This window comes from Schistocerca cancellata, chromosome 8 (genome assembly GCF_023864275.1).
Source record: "Schistocerca cancellata isolate TAMUIC-IGC-003103 chromosome 8, iqSchCanc2.1, whole genome shotgun sequence".
NCBI lineage: Eukaryota > Metazoa > Arthropoda > Insecta > Orthoptera > Acrididae > Schistocerca > Schistocerca cancellata.
In genome coordinates, this window is record NC_064633.1 from 559,981,332 (window position 1) to 559,998,009 (window position 16,678).

A 16,678-nucleotide genomic window follows, 5' to 3' on the forward strand; every position below is an offset into this window, starting at 1 on the left:
ATAGCTAACACATCATTTAAGAAAGAGAACCACAATTGTAACTTTTTATTTCATAAGATGGCATTGACTTGTATATGTGTATAATCAGTTCAAATAAAACTTTCTTAAACACTGCATGTAACTTGATTATTTTTTATCATGGTAAAAGTAAAGGTAGCTCAAAATATCTTTAACGTCCCCTCCTTGTGGTTTTTCTGCATCCGCCACTGCAACATTCTGACCTATCATGAGACTGTTGTTGTTATGGTCTTCAGTCCTGAGACTGGTTTGATGCAGTTCTCCATGCTACTCTACCTTGTGCAAGCTGCTTCATCTCTCAGTACGTACTGCAACCTACATCCTTCTGAATCTGCTTAGTGTATTCACCTCTAGGTCTCCCTCTACAATTTTTACTCTCCACGCTGCCCTCCAATACTAAATTGGTGATCCCTTGATGCCTCAAAACATGTCCTACCAACCGATCCCTTCTTCTAGTCAAGTTGTGCCACAAACCCCTCTTCTCCCCAATTCTGTTCAATACCTCCTCATTAGTTATGTGATCTACCCATCTAATCTTCAGCATTCTTCTGTAGCACCACATTTCGAAAGCTTCTATTCTCGTCTTGTCCAAACTACTTACCGTCCACGTTTCACTTCCATACATGGCTACACTCCATACAAATACTTTCAGAAACGACTTTCTGACACTTAAATCTATACTTGATGTTAACAAATTTCTCTTCTTCGGAAATGCTTTCCTTGGCATTGCCAGTCCGCATTTTATGTCCTCTCTACTTCGACCATAATCAGTTATTTTGCTCCCCAAATAGCAAAACTCCTTTACTACTTTAAGTGTCTCATTTCCTAATCTAATTCCCTCAACATCACACGATTTAATTCGACTACATTCCATTATCCTCGTTTTGCTTTTGTTGATGTTCATCTTATACCCTCCTTTCATGACACTGTCCATTCTGTTCAACTGCTCTTCCAAGTCCTTTGCTGTCTCTGACAGAATTACAATGTCATCGGCGAACCTCAAAGTTTTTATTTCTTCTCCATGGATTTTAATACCTACTCTGAATTTTTCTTTTGTCTCCTTTACTGCTTGCTCAATATACAGATTGAATAACATTGGGGAGAGGCTACAACCCTGTCTCACTCCCTTCCCAACCATATCACGATATAGTAGCATCGTAATTCTTACTCTGCTTAGATGTTGGGTGTACTAATTTTATGGATTTTGTGGTTCTGTACAGTGACTGCTTGGGTGGTTTCTTGTAGCAGCTAGGGCAATATGCTTCAACATTTTTAATTAAGAGGTCTATAAATGTTTTGGTCAATTTGTTAGCATCGGCACTGGTTATTATTTTATACCATTTTCATCATCATCTTCGTTACCCCTATATCCAACATCTAGTTGGGTTGGGGTATCAAAGGTACTTTACCACTTTACTTGGTCTTTCCACCATTCTGCTTCCACAATTTGGTTCCATAGCAGGTTTATCCCATTTTATTGAATTCAATTTATTTCTCACATAGTTTAAGTTTGAGTTATTAATCAGTCTTACAACTGTGATATTTTTGGTACATTTAAGGGTCTGTCTGAGCCATAGTCCCTTACGAAATAAACACAGTGTCTGAGTGTATCAAATAATTTTTTGCATCGATGGAAATTACATACCATTATCACATTACCCACTCATGTTGCCTGCATTGTGGGTTAATCTTTTATGGTGCAGAAGTTAAGAGATCATAACATTTTTATCAAATAGTTAAGATTTCTATTCTTCACTGAGATATGTGTGTGTGTGTGTGTGGGGGGGGGGGGGGGGGCTGCGCAGGATCCCAAAGAAACTACAACTTCCTGTTTTGGCCTATAGTTTCAAATTTTGCTTCTATGCACAGTTCTCCTACATCTATTAAGTTCTTAGATCAGGTTCACACTATTTTAAACACAGGCAGATACACGAGCATGTTTTACGCTTATTCTATGGTTCTTCAGTAGCTAGATGACAACTAATAACCATATGGTACACTTAATTTTAGTTCTTCATTAACTTAAAACAGTAAACAATGACTAATTAACCAGCATATAAAGACACATTTATTTGAAAACAATGTATTACAGATTTCCACATTTCTTTGTTTAATTTGATTAATACAGGGTGTTTATACATGAATATCGAGGTTTCAACGCTTTATAATATTTATTACATTAAACTTACAGTCATAAATGATACATCAAACGAAAGAGCAACTCAATTGTTGTGTTTGGCAGCAGTGCGCATGAGCAGTGTGCAACGTTTCCGCCGCAATCTGCTACACAGCGGTAGTAGCGAAGAGGTGACTAGTGAACAGAAAGCGTTTTGTGTTTTGCAATTTGCTAAGACCGAATCTGTAGTTACTGTGCAACGTACATTCCAGCTGAAGTTCGATTGTGATCCTCCAAGTGATGATAAAATTCGTAGATGGTATCATCAATTTGAAGATACCGGCTGCCTTTGTAAAGGGAAGAGCACAGGACAACCAGGAGTTAGTGAAGAAACTGTTGAGCGAGTGAGAGAGTCGTTCACTCGCAGCCCAAAGAAATCAGTCCGGAAGACTAGTTGTGAATTACAAGTTCCCGTGTCGACTGCTTGGAAAGTTTTAAGAAAACGCATACAACTACGTCCTTACCATTTACAATTATTACAGGCTCTAAAGCTGGCAGACCATGGATTATGTGCCAACTTCGCAAACGAAACGTTGTTTCATGACGATGAAGATTTTCTGGATCATGTTGTCTTCAGTGATGAATCGACCTTTCACCTTAGTGGACATGTTAACACTCACAATGTGCACATCTGGGGCTCAGAAAATCCTCATGAGGTGGTACAAATGCAACAAAATTCCCCTAAAGTGACTGTTTTTTGTGCCATATCCTGCTGAATGTCTATGGACCTTTCTTTTTTTGTGAACCTACTGTAACGGGCACTTCTTACCTTGATACACTAGAGCAATGGCTCTTCCCTCAGTTGGAAGAAGATGAGCCAGAGAACTTCATTTTCCAGCAAGATGGTGCACCACCTCACTGGTATAGCGAAGTATGCGATCGGTTGAACTTCACTGTACCTACGCACTGGATAGGCTGCAAGGGGCCCAATGACAGGACTTGCTTTGCATGGCCTCCACATTCCCCCGACCTAACACCATGCAATTTTTTAATTTGGGGCTTCATCAAGGATCGTGTGTACGTGCCTCGGCTAGCAGCAGACCTCGCTGAATTAAGAAACTAGATTGAAGCAGCTGTTGCTACAATCACTGAAGACACACTTATCAACATTTGGGAAGAACTCAGCTATAGACTTGATGTGTCCCGTGTGACAAATGGTGCTCACATTGAACATTTATAAGGTTCTTGGTAAAACTGTTTGAGTTGCTCTTTCATTTGACATATCATTTATAACTGTAAGTTTAATATAATAAATATTATAAAGTGTTATTCATTTATAAACACCCTGTATTTTAGGTGGACTTCATTGTGTGTGTGTGTGTGTGTGTGTGTGTGTGTGTGTGTGTGTTTTATGGCTCTACTGAAAGGTAATGGGATTCTATATTAACATACCATTGTTGTAGCCAATAGCAATCACCTTCCCATCTGGTCTCCATGCCATTCCCTTCACAGACAATCCTTCTGACGGAGGTGGAAAAGACCAAACCTTCTGCCATGTTAATCTGTGCAATGCAACTTCACCTGAAAAAACAGAATACGTTTGAAAATCAAAATAAAACTTTGCAGGGAAAATAAACAATGCCATGGTAACCACTCATTCATACTCATCTTTCAGTCCCCCTCCTCAATGAATCACAAAGTCATGCAAACAGGGCTGGGTGCTCTCGTATTTGATTACAAGCATGCAACAAATGGTACTGTAATGTGTCCACACTGTCAACATATATGGTAAATACAATGCCTTTAAACTCCCCCATGGCCAGAAATATTTGGGATTAAAGTCAGGCAAATGTCTTCCTGCAGGGAAGTCTACAAATGCTAGAAACGTATGTTTGCCTTTCCTTAATCTTTCTTCTAAGATAAGTCGTAGGGTCAGTATTGCCTCATGTGTTCCAACATTTCTACGGAATCCAAACTGATCTTCCCCGAGGTCGTCTTCTACGTTTTTCCATTTGTCTGTAAAGAATTCGCATTAGTATTTTGCAGCTGGAACTTATTAAACTGATAGTTCGGTAATTTTCACATCGGTCAGCACCTGCTTTCTTTGGGATTGGAATTACTATATTCTTGTTGAAATCTGAGGGTATTTCGCCTGTCTCATACATCTTGCTCACCAGATGGTAGTTTTGTCAGGACTGGCTCTCCCAAGGCTGTCAGTAGTTCTAATGGAATGTTGTCTACTCCGGGGGCCTTGTTTCGACTCAGGTCTTTCATTGCTCTGTCAAACTCTTCTCGCAGTATCATATCTCCCATTTCATCTTCATCTACATCCTCTTCCATTTCTATAACATTGCCCTCAAGCACATCGCCCTTGTATAGACCCTCTATATACTCCTTCCACCTTTCTGCTTTCCCTTCTTTGCTTAGAACTGGGTTTCCATCTGAGCTCTTGATATTCATACAAGTGGTTCTCTTCTCTCCAAAGGTCTCTTTAATTTTCCTGTATGCTGTATCTATCTTACTTCTAGCGAGATAAACCTCTTTATCCTTACATTTGTCCTCTTTTGCACTTCCTGTCGATGTCATTTTTGAGACGTTTGTATTCCTTTTTGCCTGCTTCATTTACTGCATTTTTATATTTTCTCCTTTGATCAATTAAATTCAATATTTCTTCTGTTACCCAAGGATTTCTACTACCCCTCGTCTTTTTACCTACTTGATCCTCTGCTGTCTTCACTACTTCATCTCTCAAAGCTACCCATTCTTCTTCTATTGTATTTCTTTCCCCCATTCCTGTCAATTGTTCCCTTATGTTCTCCCTGAAACTCTGTACAACCTCTGGTTTAGTCAGTTTGTCCAGGTCCCATCTCCTTAAATTCCCACCTTTTTGCAGTTTCTTCAGTTTTAATCTACAGTTCATAACCAATAGATTGTAGTCAGAGTCCACATCTGCCCCTGGAAATGTCTTTTCCAATAGTAGTTATATTTTGTTCTGGTTTTGTGCTCATGTACATCACTGCACTTGATAACTTTAGTTGGGTGAATCGTAAAAATGTATGTAATTTAAATATGTATAAAGACTATACTATTAAGTATTTGTGCTGTACAATCACTTCATTACACTTGTGCATTCTCCTAGTCTCATCAATCAATATTTCAAACTCTTCCCCCACACCACATCTGCCTTTTCTTATTTTGTTTTGTTCACATTTTCACTTATTACTTCATTTGATATTAATTCTTATATTGAGTCAATGAAATTGGAACGAATCTTAACTGATCACTATCCATGTCAGTGCTCCAAAAGACACATGGCAGAGCACACTCATGAATGCAGTGAAGGACAAATGACTGTGTGTATGCTTCCACGAACACCCGACTCCCTCTTACCTTGTCCTGAAATCTTTCCATATACGATGGAGGTAGTAAAATAATTTTAAAGTCTGTCTCAAATATTGACTTTCATACTTACATTGAGTCAATGAAATTGGAACGAATCTTAACTGATCACTATCCATGTCAGTGCTCCAAAAGACACATGGCAGAGCACACTCATGAATGCAGTGAAGGACAAATGACTGTGTGTATGCTTCCACAAACACCCGACTCCCTCTTACCTTGTCCTGAAATCTTTCCATATACGATGGAGGTAGTAAAATAATTTTAAAATCTGTCTCAAATATTGACTTTCATACTTACTTCACATATGATCTCGTGAAAAAAGGATATCTACTTTCTTCCAAAGATTTCCACTTAATATCACTGGGAATCGCAACAACATTTTTGTTCTGAAAGAGCACAGGGTTACTAAGAATCAATTTTTTTTTCTATTTCCTTTGTGGAACTGATTTGATAAAGACCTCAAATACTCAAACATAGATCACGCAGGAGTCTTTCTTGCAACTACATTACACTTTCCCTGGTTCTCTTAATAAATATAATCTGTATATTTGTTTTTTTTTTTTACATATAATTTTATTTGTTTAGCTTTCTTCATAAAATTACCTTTACATATTTATTGATGTGAATGAGCCCAGTTGTAGATTGTTTCAAAAGCAATCAATCTCCCTTCTACTCATGTCATTGTATTATATACACTCACGTTTAAGCCATATAGTTATTTTGTCTGAAGTCAATCTGAATTTTTATACAGTTAAAATAAATGTAAAAGTCGTGTGACTAGGACCTCCTGTTGGGTAAACCGTTCACCGGATGCAAGTCTTTCAATACGACGCCACTTCAGCGACTTGTGTGTCGATGGGGATGAAATGATGATGATTAGGACAACACAACACCCAATCCCTGAGCGGAGAAAGTCTACAACCCAGCCAGGAATCGAACCCAGACCCTTAGGATTGACATTCTATCGCGCTGACCACTCAGCTACCAGGAGCGGACTTTCTACAGTTATATAAGGGTGAAACTTTTCTGTAAACACATGCAGCATCACTAATCAGTGTGTGTCGTTCACAGCATCCCAGAGGTTGTTTATACATTTTGGGAACAAGAAAGGTGCTGTTGCACATCCTTAGTGCACTTCCAATGTTACATTTATTTCTAATGAGATGAGATCAGGATACAGTAAAAGAAAACTAGAAATTGTTACTGCAACATTTAACTGAAAAGGGGAAAAAGAATACAACAGAAGGTGAATGGGTATGTTTTATAGGTGGTTAGTGAAAGCAGCAAGGAGTACCTTCGAAAGGGGGGGGGGATTTAAAAAAATAAAGAGAGAGGCATATATAGATAGGGGGAGAGGGAGGGGGAGAAAAAGGGGAGGGTGAAGGGGTGGGGGTTGGAGGAGGGGGGGGAGGGGAGAGGGGGGGAGAGAGGGAGAGGGAGGGGGTGGAGAGAGAGAGAGAGAGAGAGAGAGAGAGAGAGAGAGAGAGGAGGGGCAGGGCCCAAAAGAAATAATTGGATACCACAAGATGTTAAAATTTAAGTACTGAGAGAGGAAATTATAAAATTGCAGCAAATGAAGCAGCCAAAAGGGAATATAGGTGCCTAAAAAATGAGACTGATGGGAAGTGCAACGTGGCACAGCAGGAATGAATGCTAGAGAGAACACGCAAATCAACAGAATAAATGGGTGCTGTTTCTAGAAAAATTAATTAAACTTTTGCAGAAGAGTGAGGCAGTTGCATGAAAATTGACAGCTCCTGTAACAAGCTAGTACTAAGCAAACAGAAGGCTGAAAGATGGAAGGACTATAAAAGGAAAGGAACTTAAAGACAATATTACGGAAAAAACAAGTGGATACAAATGAGATGGATGACGTGATGCAAACAGAAAACACTAGTCAAAACAAGGTATCTGGAGCAATCAATATTCCCTCAGTACTATTAAGATCCTTGGGAGAACCTACTACAACAAAAATGTTCCAAATGGTATATGAAATATAATGGATAGGAAAAATACTTTGAGAATGAAGAGAAAACAATAACCCTGATATCGAATAAGGCAGGTGCTGACACATCTGAGTAATATCAAAGCATTAGTTTAGTAAGTTATGGCTGAAAAATACCGACATGAATTACCTAAAGAAGAGCAGAACAACTTGTATAAGCCAAACTGGGGAATGTTCAGTTTCGTTCATGTTTACCAACACTATGGCTTAGCTTGGATGACAGATTAAAGAAAGACAAACCCACATTCACAGCATTTGTAGCTAGGAAAAGCTTTTAATTATGTCAACTCAAACACATTCTCTTACATTCTGAAATTATTACAGATAAAGTACACAGAGAGAAAGGTTGTCTAAGGCTTGTACTGAACCAGACGACTGCAGTTTTAAGAGTACTCGAACACGGAAGTGGAGCAGTAGTTGAGAGATGAGAGTCCTAGCTTACCCTCAACATTACTCAGTCTGTACACTGAACGAAAAGAAAAGGCAGATTTAAAAGAACATAAAATGTAGCTGCAATAATATGAAAAGCATTTCTGAAAAATAAAACTGTACTAACATAAAATATACATTTAAATGTTGAAATCTTTTCTGAAAGTATTTCTTTTTTAATGTAGCCATGTCCAGAGGGTAAAGAGAAGGAAAAACAATACAAGAAGAGAACAGACACTTTTGAAATGTGGTATTACAGAAGAATGTGGAAGATTAGGTAGGTAAATTGAAAAATTCACCATGATGGGCTGCACTGAATAGTGAGAAAAGAGCTTTATGGTTCAAAATATTTCCATATGACCTGTATGTGCTCATACATCATATACTGCTAGAAAAAAAAAAATAGTACATCTGGAAAGACGGCGTGGATTTTGATCTGATGACGCCATATGCCACCTGGGGGTTAGTAGATGGACTGATAATGGTTTCAACATCATTTGACAACAGACAACGTAGTGGCACACCTACCACAGTGTCATCTGTGTCTACCCTTTAATAGGGGACGCTCACAGCCAGAAGGCTCAAAAGTGAGTGAAAGAGGTCAAATTATGGCTTTCCATGAAGTGGAATGGGCCTTTCGGAGAATTGCCACACAAGCTGGACATATGCATCAGTTGTGTAATGCTTGTATCAGTGGTCATGTGAACACTCTCACATCTGTAGACAAGGTTCTGGACATCCACACAGAACACGTTAACACAGCACAGATAAGAGGGCTTGTGAGCTCAGACTTTTTTTTTTTTTTTTTTTTTTTTTTTTTTTTTTTTTTTTTTTTTTTTTTTTTTTTTTTTTTTGTGGTTTTAGGGCGCACAACTTCAATGGTCATTAGCGCCCTGACTACTCTAAAAATGCACCGCGAGCCACAAGTTGACAACAACAACTAAAAGGAAAAACACAATAAAAGACAGACTGACAGGCATAAGATTAAAAAACTTCATCAAATGTCCTTAGCGAGGTGTGTCAAATTGATAAAACAAAGAACACGAGCAGCTGCTCGTGGGTCATCCGCTAAAATGTCATCGAAAGTATTAGGCAGGTTAAGATCGAGGCGCAGTTGGTTAAGATCGGGACAGGACATTAAAATGTGTCTAACCGTCAGCAAGTGCCCACATGGGCAGAACGGCGCCGGCGCAGCCGTCAGCAGATGGCGATGGCTGAACCGGCAGTGTCCAATCCTTAACCTTGCTAAAACGATCTCCTCCCATCGAGAAGGGCGTGAGGAGGACGTCCAAGCCACGGGAAGAGGTTTTAAGGCCCGAAGCTTGTTGTCGGTAAGTGCAGCCCAATCGGCATGCCACAGCGACACAACGCGCCGACAAATGACCCTGCTAAAATCGGACGAAGGGACACAACAAGAAGCTGTCCGAGGCTGGAGGACCGCAGCCTTGGCCGCGGCATCTGCAGCTTCGTTCCCAGGGATACCGACATGGCCAGGAACCCACATAAAGCTAACCGGCGGACCGACGTCCACCAGCCGCTGAAGAGAGCGTTGGATCCGGTGTACGAAAGGGTGAACCGGGTACGGATCACTGAGGCTCTGGATGGCGCTCAGGGAATCTGAGCAGATGACATAAGCAGAATGTCGGTGGCGGCAGATGTAAAGAACAGCCTGGTAGAGGGCAAAGAGCTCAGCTGTGAAGACCGAACAATGGTCATGGAGCCGGTATTGGAAACTTTGTGCCCCGACTATAAAGGAACACCCGACCCCGTCATTGGTCTTAGAGCCATCTGTATAAATGAAAGTCATGGTGATGAACTTCGAACGAAGTTCCAAAAAACGGGAGTGGTAGACCGAACTGGGGGTGACCTCTTTTGGGAGCGAGCTGAGGTCAAGGTGAACGCGGACCTGAGCCTGGAGCCAAGGTGGCGTGTGGCTCTCGCCCACTCGAAAGGTTGCAGGGAGTGAAAAATTAAGGTGTTGAAGGAGGCGACGAAAGCGAACTCCAGGGGGTAGCAGGGCAGGGACATACAACCTATATTGACGGTCAAGAGAGTCGTCAAAAAAGGAACGATAAGACGGATGGTCGGGCATTGACAGTAGCCGACAGGCATACCGACAAAGCAGTATATCGCGCCGGTAAGTGAGTGGCAATTCCCCAGCGTCAGCATGAAGACTCTCTACGGGACTGGTATAAAATGCTCCGATCGCAAGTCGTAAACCCCGATGTTGTATGGAGTTGAGGCGGCGTAAGATGGATGGCCGTGCAGAGGAGTATACGAAGCTCCCATAATCCAGCTTGGAGCGGACGATCGACCGATATAGACGAAGTAGGACGGTTCGATCCGCTCCCCACGACATACCACTGAGAACACGGAGGACATTTAAAGAACGGGTACAACGGGCGGCCAAATATGACACATGTGGAGACCAGCTAAGTTTCCTGTCAAAGGTAAGGCCTAAAAATTTGGTTGTCTCCACGATTGGGAGAGCAACGGGACCAAGTCGTAAGGACGGTGGGAGAAACTCTTTGTAGCGCCAGAAGTTAATACAGACCGTCTTCTCGGCAGAAAAACGGAAGCCATTGGCGACACTCCAGGAGTAAAGACGGTCAAGAGAACGCTGAAGACAGCGCTCCAGGACACGTGTACGCTGCGCGCTGCAATAGATGGTAAAATCGTCCACAAAAAGAGAGCCTGATACATCAGCTGGGAGGCAATCCATTATTGGATTGATCGCGATGGCGAACAGAGCGACGCTCAAAACTGAGCCCTGTGGCACCCCATTCTCCTGGCGAAAGGTGTCGGACAGGACAGAACCCACACGTACCCTGAACTGTCGATCCATTAAAAAGGAACGAATAAAAAGAGGGAGGCGACCGCGAAGGCCCCATGTATGCATGGTGCGGAGAATGCCCGCCCTCCAACAGGTGTCGTAAGCCTTCTCTAAATCAAAGAACACAGCCGCGGTCGGGCGCTTCCGCAAGAAGTTATTCATAATGAAGGTCGACAAGGTAACCAGATGGTCAACAGCAGAGCGGCGCCTACGAAATCCACATTGGACATTGGTAAGTAGGCGTCGAGACTCAAGCAGCCAAACCAATCGAGAGTTAACCATTCGCTCCATCACTTTACAGACACAGCTGGTAAGTGAGATAGGTCGATAACTGGAAGGCAAATGCTTGTCCTTCCCCGGCTTAGGAATCGGGACAACAATAGACTCGCGCCAGCATGCGGGAACATGTCCCTCAATCCAGATGCGATTGTATGTACGAAGAAGAAAACCTTTACCCGCAGGAGAAAGGTTCTTCAGCATCTGAATATGAATAGAATCAGGCCCTGGAGCGGAGGACCGTGATCGGCCAAGTGCGGTTTCGAGTTCCCGCATGGTGAATGGGGCATTATAACTTTCACAATTCGAGGAGCAAAAGTCAGGTGGCCTAGCCTCCTCTGCCTGTTTGCGGGGGAGGAAGGCAGGGTGGTAATGAGCGGAGCTCGAAACCTCGGCGAAAAAGCGGCCGAAGGCATTGGAGACAGCCTCAGGGGCCACAAGGACTTCATTCGCGACCTTCAAGCCAGAAACTGGGGAGTGGACCTTAGTGCCAGATAGCCGGCGCAGGCTACCCCAGACAACAGAAGAAGGAGTAAAACTGTTGAAGGTGCTTGTGAAAGCAGCCCAGCTGGCTTTCTTGCTTTCGTTAATAATACGACGACACTGAGCACGTAATCGTTTATAATTAATACAATTCGCCACTGTAGGGTGGCGTTTAAAGGTGCGTAAAGCACGTCGACGAGCACGTAAAGCGTCTCTACATGCTGCGGTCCACCAGGGGACCGGTACGCGACGTGGAGAAGAAGTAGGGTGAGGGATGGAATATTCAGCAGCAGCGAGAATGACTTCCGTGAGGTGTGCGACCTGACGATCGCAGCTTGTGAAGGTTTGATCCTGAAAGGTCGCCCTGGAAGAAAAGAGCGCCCAGTCTGCCTTGGAGATGGTCCAACTAGAGGAGCACGGAGAGGGAGTATGCTGCAGGAGATGGATAACACACGGGAAGTGGTCGCTCGAATAAGTATCAGCAAGTGCATACCACTCAAACCGGCGTGCAAGTTGGGGAGTACATATAGAGAGGTCTAAATGGGAATAGGTATGAGATGTGTCCGAAAGAAAAGTAGGGGCGCCAGTATTAAGGCAGACAAGATTGAGCTGGTTGAAAAGGTCTGCTAACAAGGAGCCCCTCGGGCAGGAGGCTGGAGAACCCCAAAGGGGATGGTGGGCATTGAAGTCTCCAGTTAACAAAAACGGTGCAGGTAGCTGAGCAATAAGTTGCATCATGTCTGCCCTGGTAACGGCAGAGGACGAGGGAGTGTAAACGGTACAAAAGGAAAACGTAAAAGTGGGGAGAGTAATGCGGATGGCGACTGCCTGCAGGCCGGTGTGCAACGTGATGGGATCGTAGTAAATATCATCCCGGACCAGCAACATAACCCCTCCATGAGCTGGGATTCCTACCATAGGGGGTAGGTCAAAACGCACAGAGGTGTAGTGTGCCAAGGCAATGTGATCGCATGGGCGTAGCTTCGTTTCCTGGAGGGCTACGACGAGCGGACGATGCAAGCGGAGCAGCAACTTCAAGTCCTCTCGGTTGGAGCGAATGCTGCGAATATTCCAGTGAATAAGTGCCATCGTAAGAAAAGGAAGATGAGAGAAGGGGTCACCTCGAAGGCCGCTTAGGGCCTGGCTTCGAGCGAGCACTGCCGCCGCTATCAGTAGGCGGACAGTCATCGTCCATTGGGTCTATAGGGTCATCGGCCATCTCGGGAGGATGGCCGGGAGGGGGAGCTTCCTCCGCCGGTGAACGGCCAGATGTACGGCTACCGGCGATGCGGCCAGGCGAAACGGATGACGGCCTGGGGCGGCAACCGCTGGGTGGCGCAGGAGAAGAGATGCGCCGTGGCGGAGAAGGAGAACTGTGCTTCCTATGCGCCTTTTTGGAAGGACGTTTGGTGGAAGTACCGGTCGAAGGCTGGGAGGTCGAGGGACGGAGGAAGTCTGCACGGGATGGTTCCTTCTTGAAGGACCGTGCATCTGACTTCGGGGTCTTCGACTTAGCAGAAGCTGAGGAAGTGGCTGGTGTCTGTGGTGTGATGGGAGGAAGAGGAGACGTCGACCGCGCGATCTTAGCACTGGCCGAACGGACGACCGTGGTGCTGAAGGTCAGATCGCATGTCTGGGTTGCGACCTCCCGGGTAGTCCGAGGAGAGGCGAGGACAGTACTATATTTCCCCGCTGGGAGCAGCGTGGGCTTCCTACTAGCCAATAGCTTGCGAGCAGCCGAGGTGGACACTTTCTCTTTGACACGAATTTCTTGGATGCAACGTTCGTCCTTATAGACAGGACAGTCGCGGGAGGATGCGGCATGGTCACCCTGACAGTTCACACAACGAGGAGACGGAGGTGGACAGTCACCCTCATGGGCATCCCTGCCACAAGTGACACATTTAGCCGCATTGGAACAAGACTGTCGAGTGTGATTGAAACGCTGACACTGGTAGCAGCGCGTAGGTGTCGGAACATAGGGGCGAACAGAAATAACCTCGTAGCCCGCCTTGATGCGCGATGGCAGCTTAACACTATCGAAGGTCAAGAAGAGTGTCCGGGTCGGTACAAGGTCGTTGTTGACCTTTTTCATGACTCGATGGACAGCCGTCACGCCCTGCTCAGCGAGGAAAGATTGAAGCTCCTCGTCAGTCAATCCATCGAGGGAGCTAGTATACACTACACCACGAGACGAATTCAAAGTTCGGTGGGCCTCCACCCGGACAGGGAACGTGTACAGGAGGGTGGCCCGAAGCAGTTTTTGTGCCTGAAAGGCATTCTCAGTTTCGAGTAATAAGGTGCCGTTACGCAACCTGGTACAAGATTTGACAGATCCGGCTATGGCATCAACGAGCTTCTGAATAACAAAAGGGTTGACAGAGGAAAAATCCTTTCCGTCCTCAGTGCGAGAAACTACGAGGAACTGTGGGGCAGGCGGTAGTACTTTTGTCACTGTTGGCTGGTCACGTTTCCGTTTTTGGGTCGAAGTCGAAAGCGATGGAGTAGAATCCATTGCGGAGGAATCCCCCATGATTGCCAGCGTCTCCGATGGCGCGCTCCTTCCTTGTGGGGACCCTCTCAGAGGGCACTCCCGCCTTAGGTGAATGTTTACACCTCAGGTCACACCTCCCGAGAAACAGACGGAGGGACCAATCGGCATGGTCAGAAGGTATCAGCTCAGGCAATCACCCCTCCCCGGGCCTGGCCTTTACCAGGGGGTACGCGCGTGCCTTACATGTCTACCCAGGGCGGGGACTTACGCGTTACCCCGTCACCGGCTACGCGTGCGAACGCGTGGGTCGGCCTTCAGACACGCACAGGGAGGAAGGAAGAAGAGGAAAAAGAAGAGAGAGAGGGAGAAAGAGGACAGACTGTCTCAAACGCCGAGGCGGAGACCAGAGAAGGCAAGGAGAAGAAGGCAATGAGAAGGCAAGGAGAAAAAGGCAATGAGAAGGCAAGGAGAAAAAGGCAATGAGAAGGCAAGGAGAAAAAGGCAATGAGAAGGCAAGGAGAAAAAGGCAATGAGAAGGCAAGGAGAAAAAGGCAATGAGAAGGCAAGGAGAAAAAGGCAATGAGAAGGCAAGGAGAAAAAGGCAATGAGAAGGCAAGGAGAAAAAGGCAATGAGAAAAAGGCAATGAGAAGGCAAGGAGAAAAAGGCAATGAGAAGGCAAGGAGAAGTCAAGGGAAAGAGTAAGGAAGACAGTGAGGTGGAGAAGAGCAAAGAAAGGGACCAACGAAAGGAAGGAAGAAACGAGAAGTGAAAAACCAAAAAGACCACGATTATAGGTCGTGAAACCGTCCGTCTCCGGACGCAGGCGCTAACTACCCCCGTGAGGGGGATGGACTCCTTTTAGTCGCCTCTTACGACAGGCAGGAATACCTCGGGCCTATTCTAATCCCCGGACCCGCAGGGGGGGAGCTCAGACGTGCCAGCAGGAACTACTGTGAACGGTTTATTTGCAGTGAGATTACAGGCATGCACAATGCTAGCCTGTCTTCCGCTCCTGCCACAGCATTGACCTGCAAGGCTCAACTGCTTCTGTCAGACGATCACTTGGGAGATGGAATGGCACACTGTGGTGTTCAGCGATGAAAGTTGATTTTGCCTGCATGGAAGTGATGGTTGTTCACATGTACAACATAGACCTGGCGAGCATTGTCTCATAGAGAGCATTTGTCCAAGAAATACTGGCCCCACCCAAGGCCTTATCTTGGCCCCACCCTAGACCTTATGGTCTGGGGTGCAACAAGCTACACCTCTTCTTCATCGTCGGTGTTTCTGGAGGGGATACTAACTGGCAGTCGGTACATACAAAATGCTGTTAGAGAGATTCTTCTGCTGTTCTTACAACAGGGAGGTGATGTGTTATTCCAACAAGATAATGTTCGTCCATACACTGCTCATGACACTCAATGTGCTCCGCAAGATGTGCAGCAGCTGTCCAGTATAGCACAATCTCTCAACTTGTCTCCAGTTGAGTATTTGTGGGATATGATGGGACGAGAAGTGATGTGTGCAGCCAACAATTCTAACAGAACTATGCAAACAGGTTGAGCTGGCATGGCATAATGTATCCTATGACAGTATTTGCCACCTATGCGGTCAACTAGATGCCAGAATCAGCGCCTGCATTGTTGCCTGTGGAGGGTACATTATGAACTAACATGGGTGTTTCAGCATGGGTCCATACCTGGTATCTCAGAACTGCTTATGATATTGATCTGTAAATGTACTTATTTCATGAACTCCATATGCACTGTTGCAACAATTAAATCTTGAGTGAATTGGAAATCTCTAAATGGGTGTACTAATTTCTTTTCCAGCAGTACCTATCAGCTGAAGGTGTGTCACGATGTTGATCGTCTTGTGAAGCTATGTAGAAAGCATCTGTTTGTTAGCAACCATACTTTGTGAGATATCTTGTTCAAATATGTGAATTATGTTTCATGTGAGTGAAGATTACTCACCATGTGTCACAAAGGTTTCTCTATCTCAATAGGCCATTACATCCTAGCTAACAGTATGATTTTGAATCCTGGAGTACACAGATGTTAATGAGACTACACTATACTTCTGCATTTTCACAGAAATAATTATCACTTCTCCAATACGACAGTTTGTTCTATGATTCCCAATAAATCTCAGCTAAGAAGACAGTTAACTGGAATATACACTGTGTATAATATGAGAGAAATTCCCTCATGGCCTGATGTCTTACATATTTTCAACAGTTTTAAGAACTTGCAACATTGCAACTGGTTGTTTCTATGCTATCTACTTTGGTGTTTGTGCAGCAGTCAAGTGGTGCAATTATTGAATAATTTTGTAAAATCAATTATAAAAAAAAGATATTTTCAGATTTATGCCTTGCATTTTATTTCCTCACTTTCAGTAACAAATTCAACCATGATAGCTTATGCACAAGTTTTTCATTAGCAAAGCAGTTCAATATAGGATAATAATTTTCTATTTTTCTCTGGAAAATTGCAATTGTGGACACTATATGTATCACCAAAGGCTCCATTCTTGATGCGTGAGATTTTGTTAGGTTCTACCTCTTGGCTCTGATCCCATTTGTACTGAGAGTGCATGACCTCAGTTTTACAAATTAT

At 44.2% G+C, this 16,678-nt stretch overlaps 1 protein-coding gene across 11 annotated transcripts in view; it reads right to left on the reverse strand.

Annotated features, from left to right (window-relative positions):
- LOC126095728 (anaphase-promoting complex subunit 4) overlaps positions 1-16,678 on the reverse strand; it is a 135,818-nt gene that overhangs the window by 107,154 nt on the left and 11,986 nt on the right. For all 11 annotated transcript variants that reach the window (XM_049910496.1, XM_049910491.1, XM_049910495.1 and 8 more), the window contains one exon: positions 3,587-3,715. In XM_049910496.1, the coding sequence (XP_049766453.1) occupies positions 3,587-3,715 (129 nt within the window). The remainder of the gene's footprint in view (positions 1-3,586; positions 3,716-16,678) is intronic.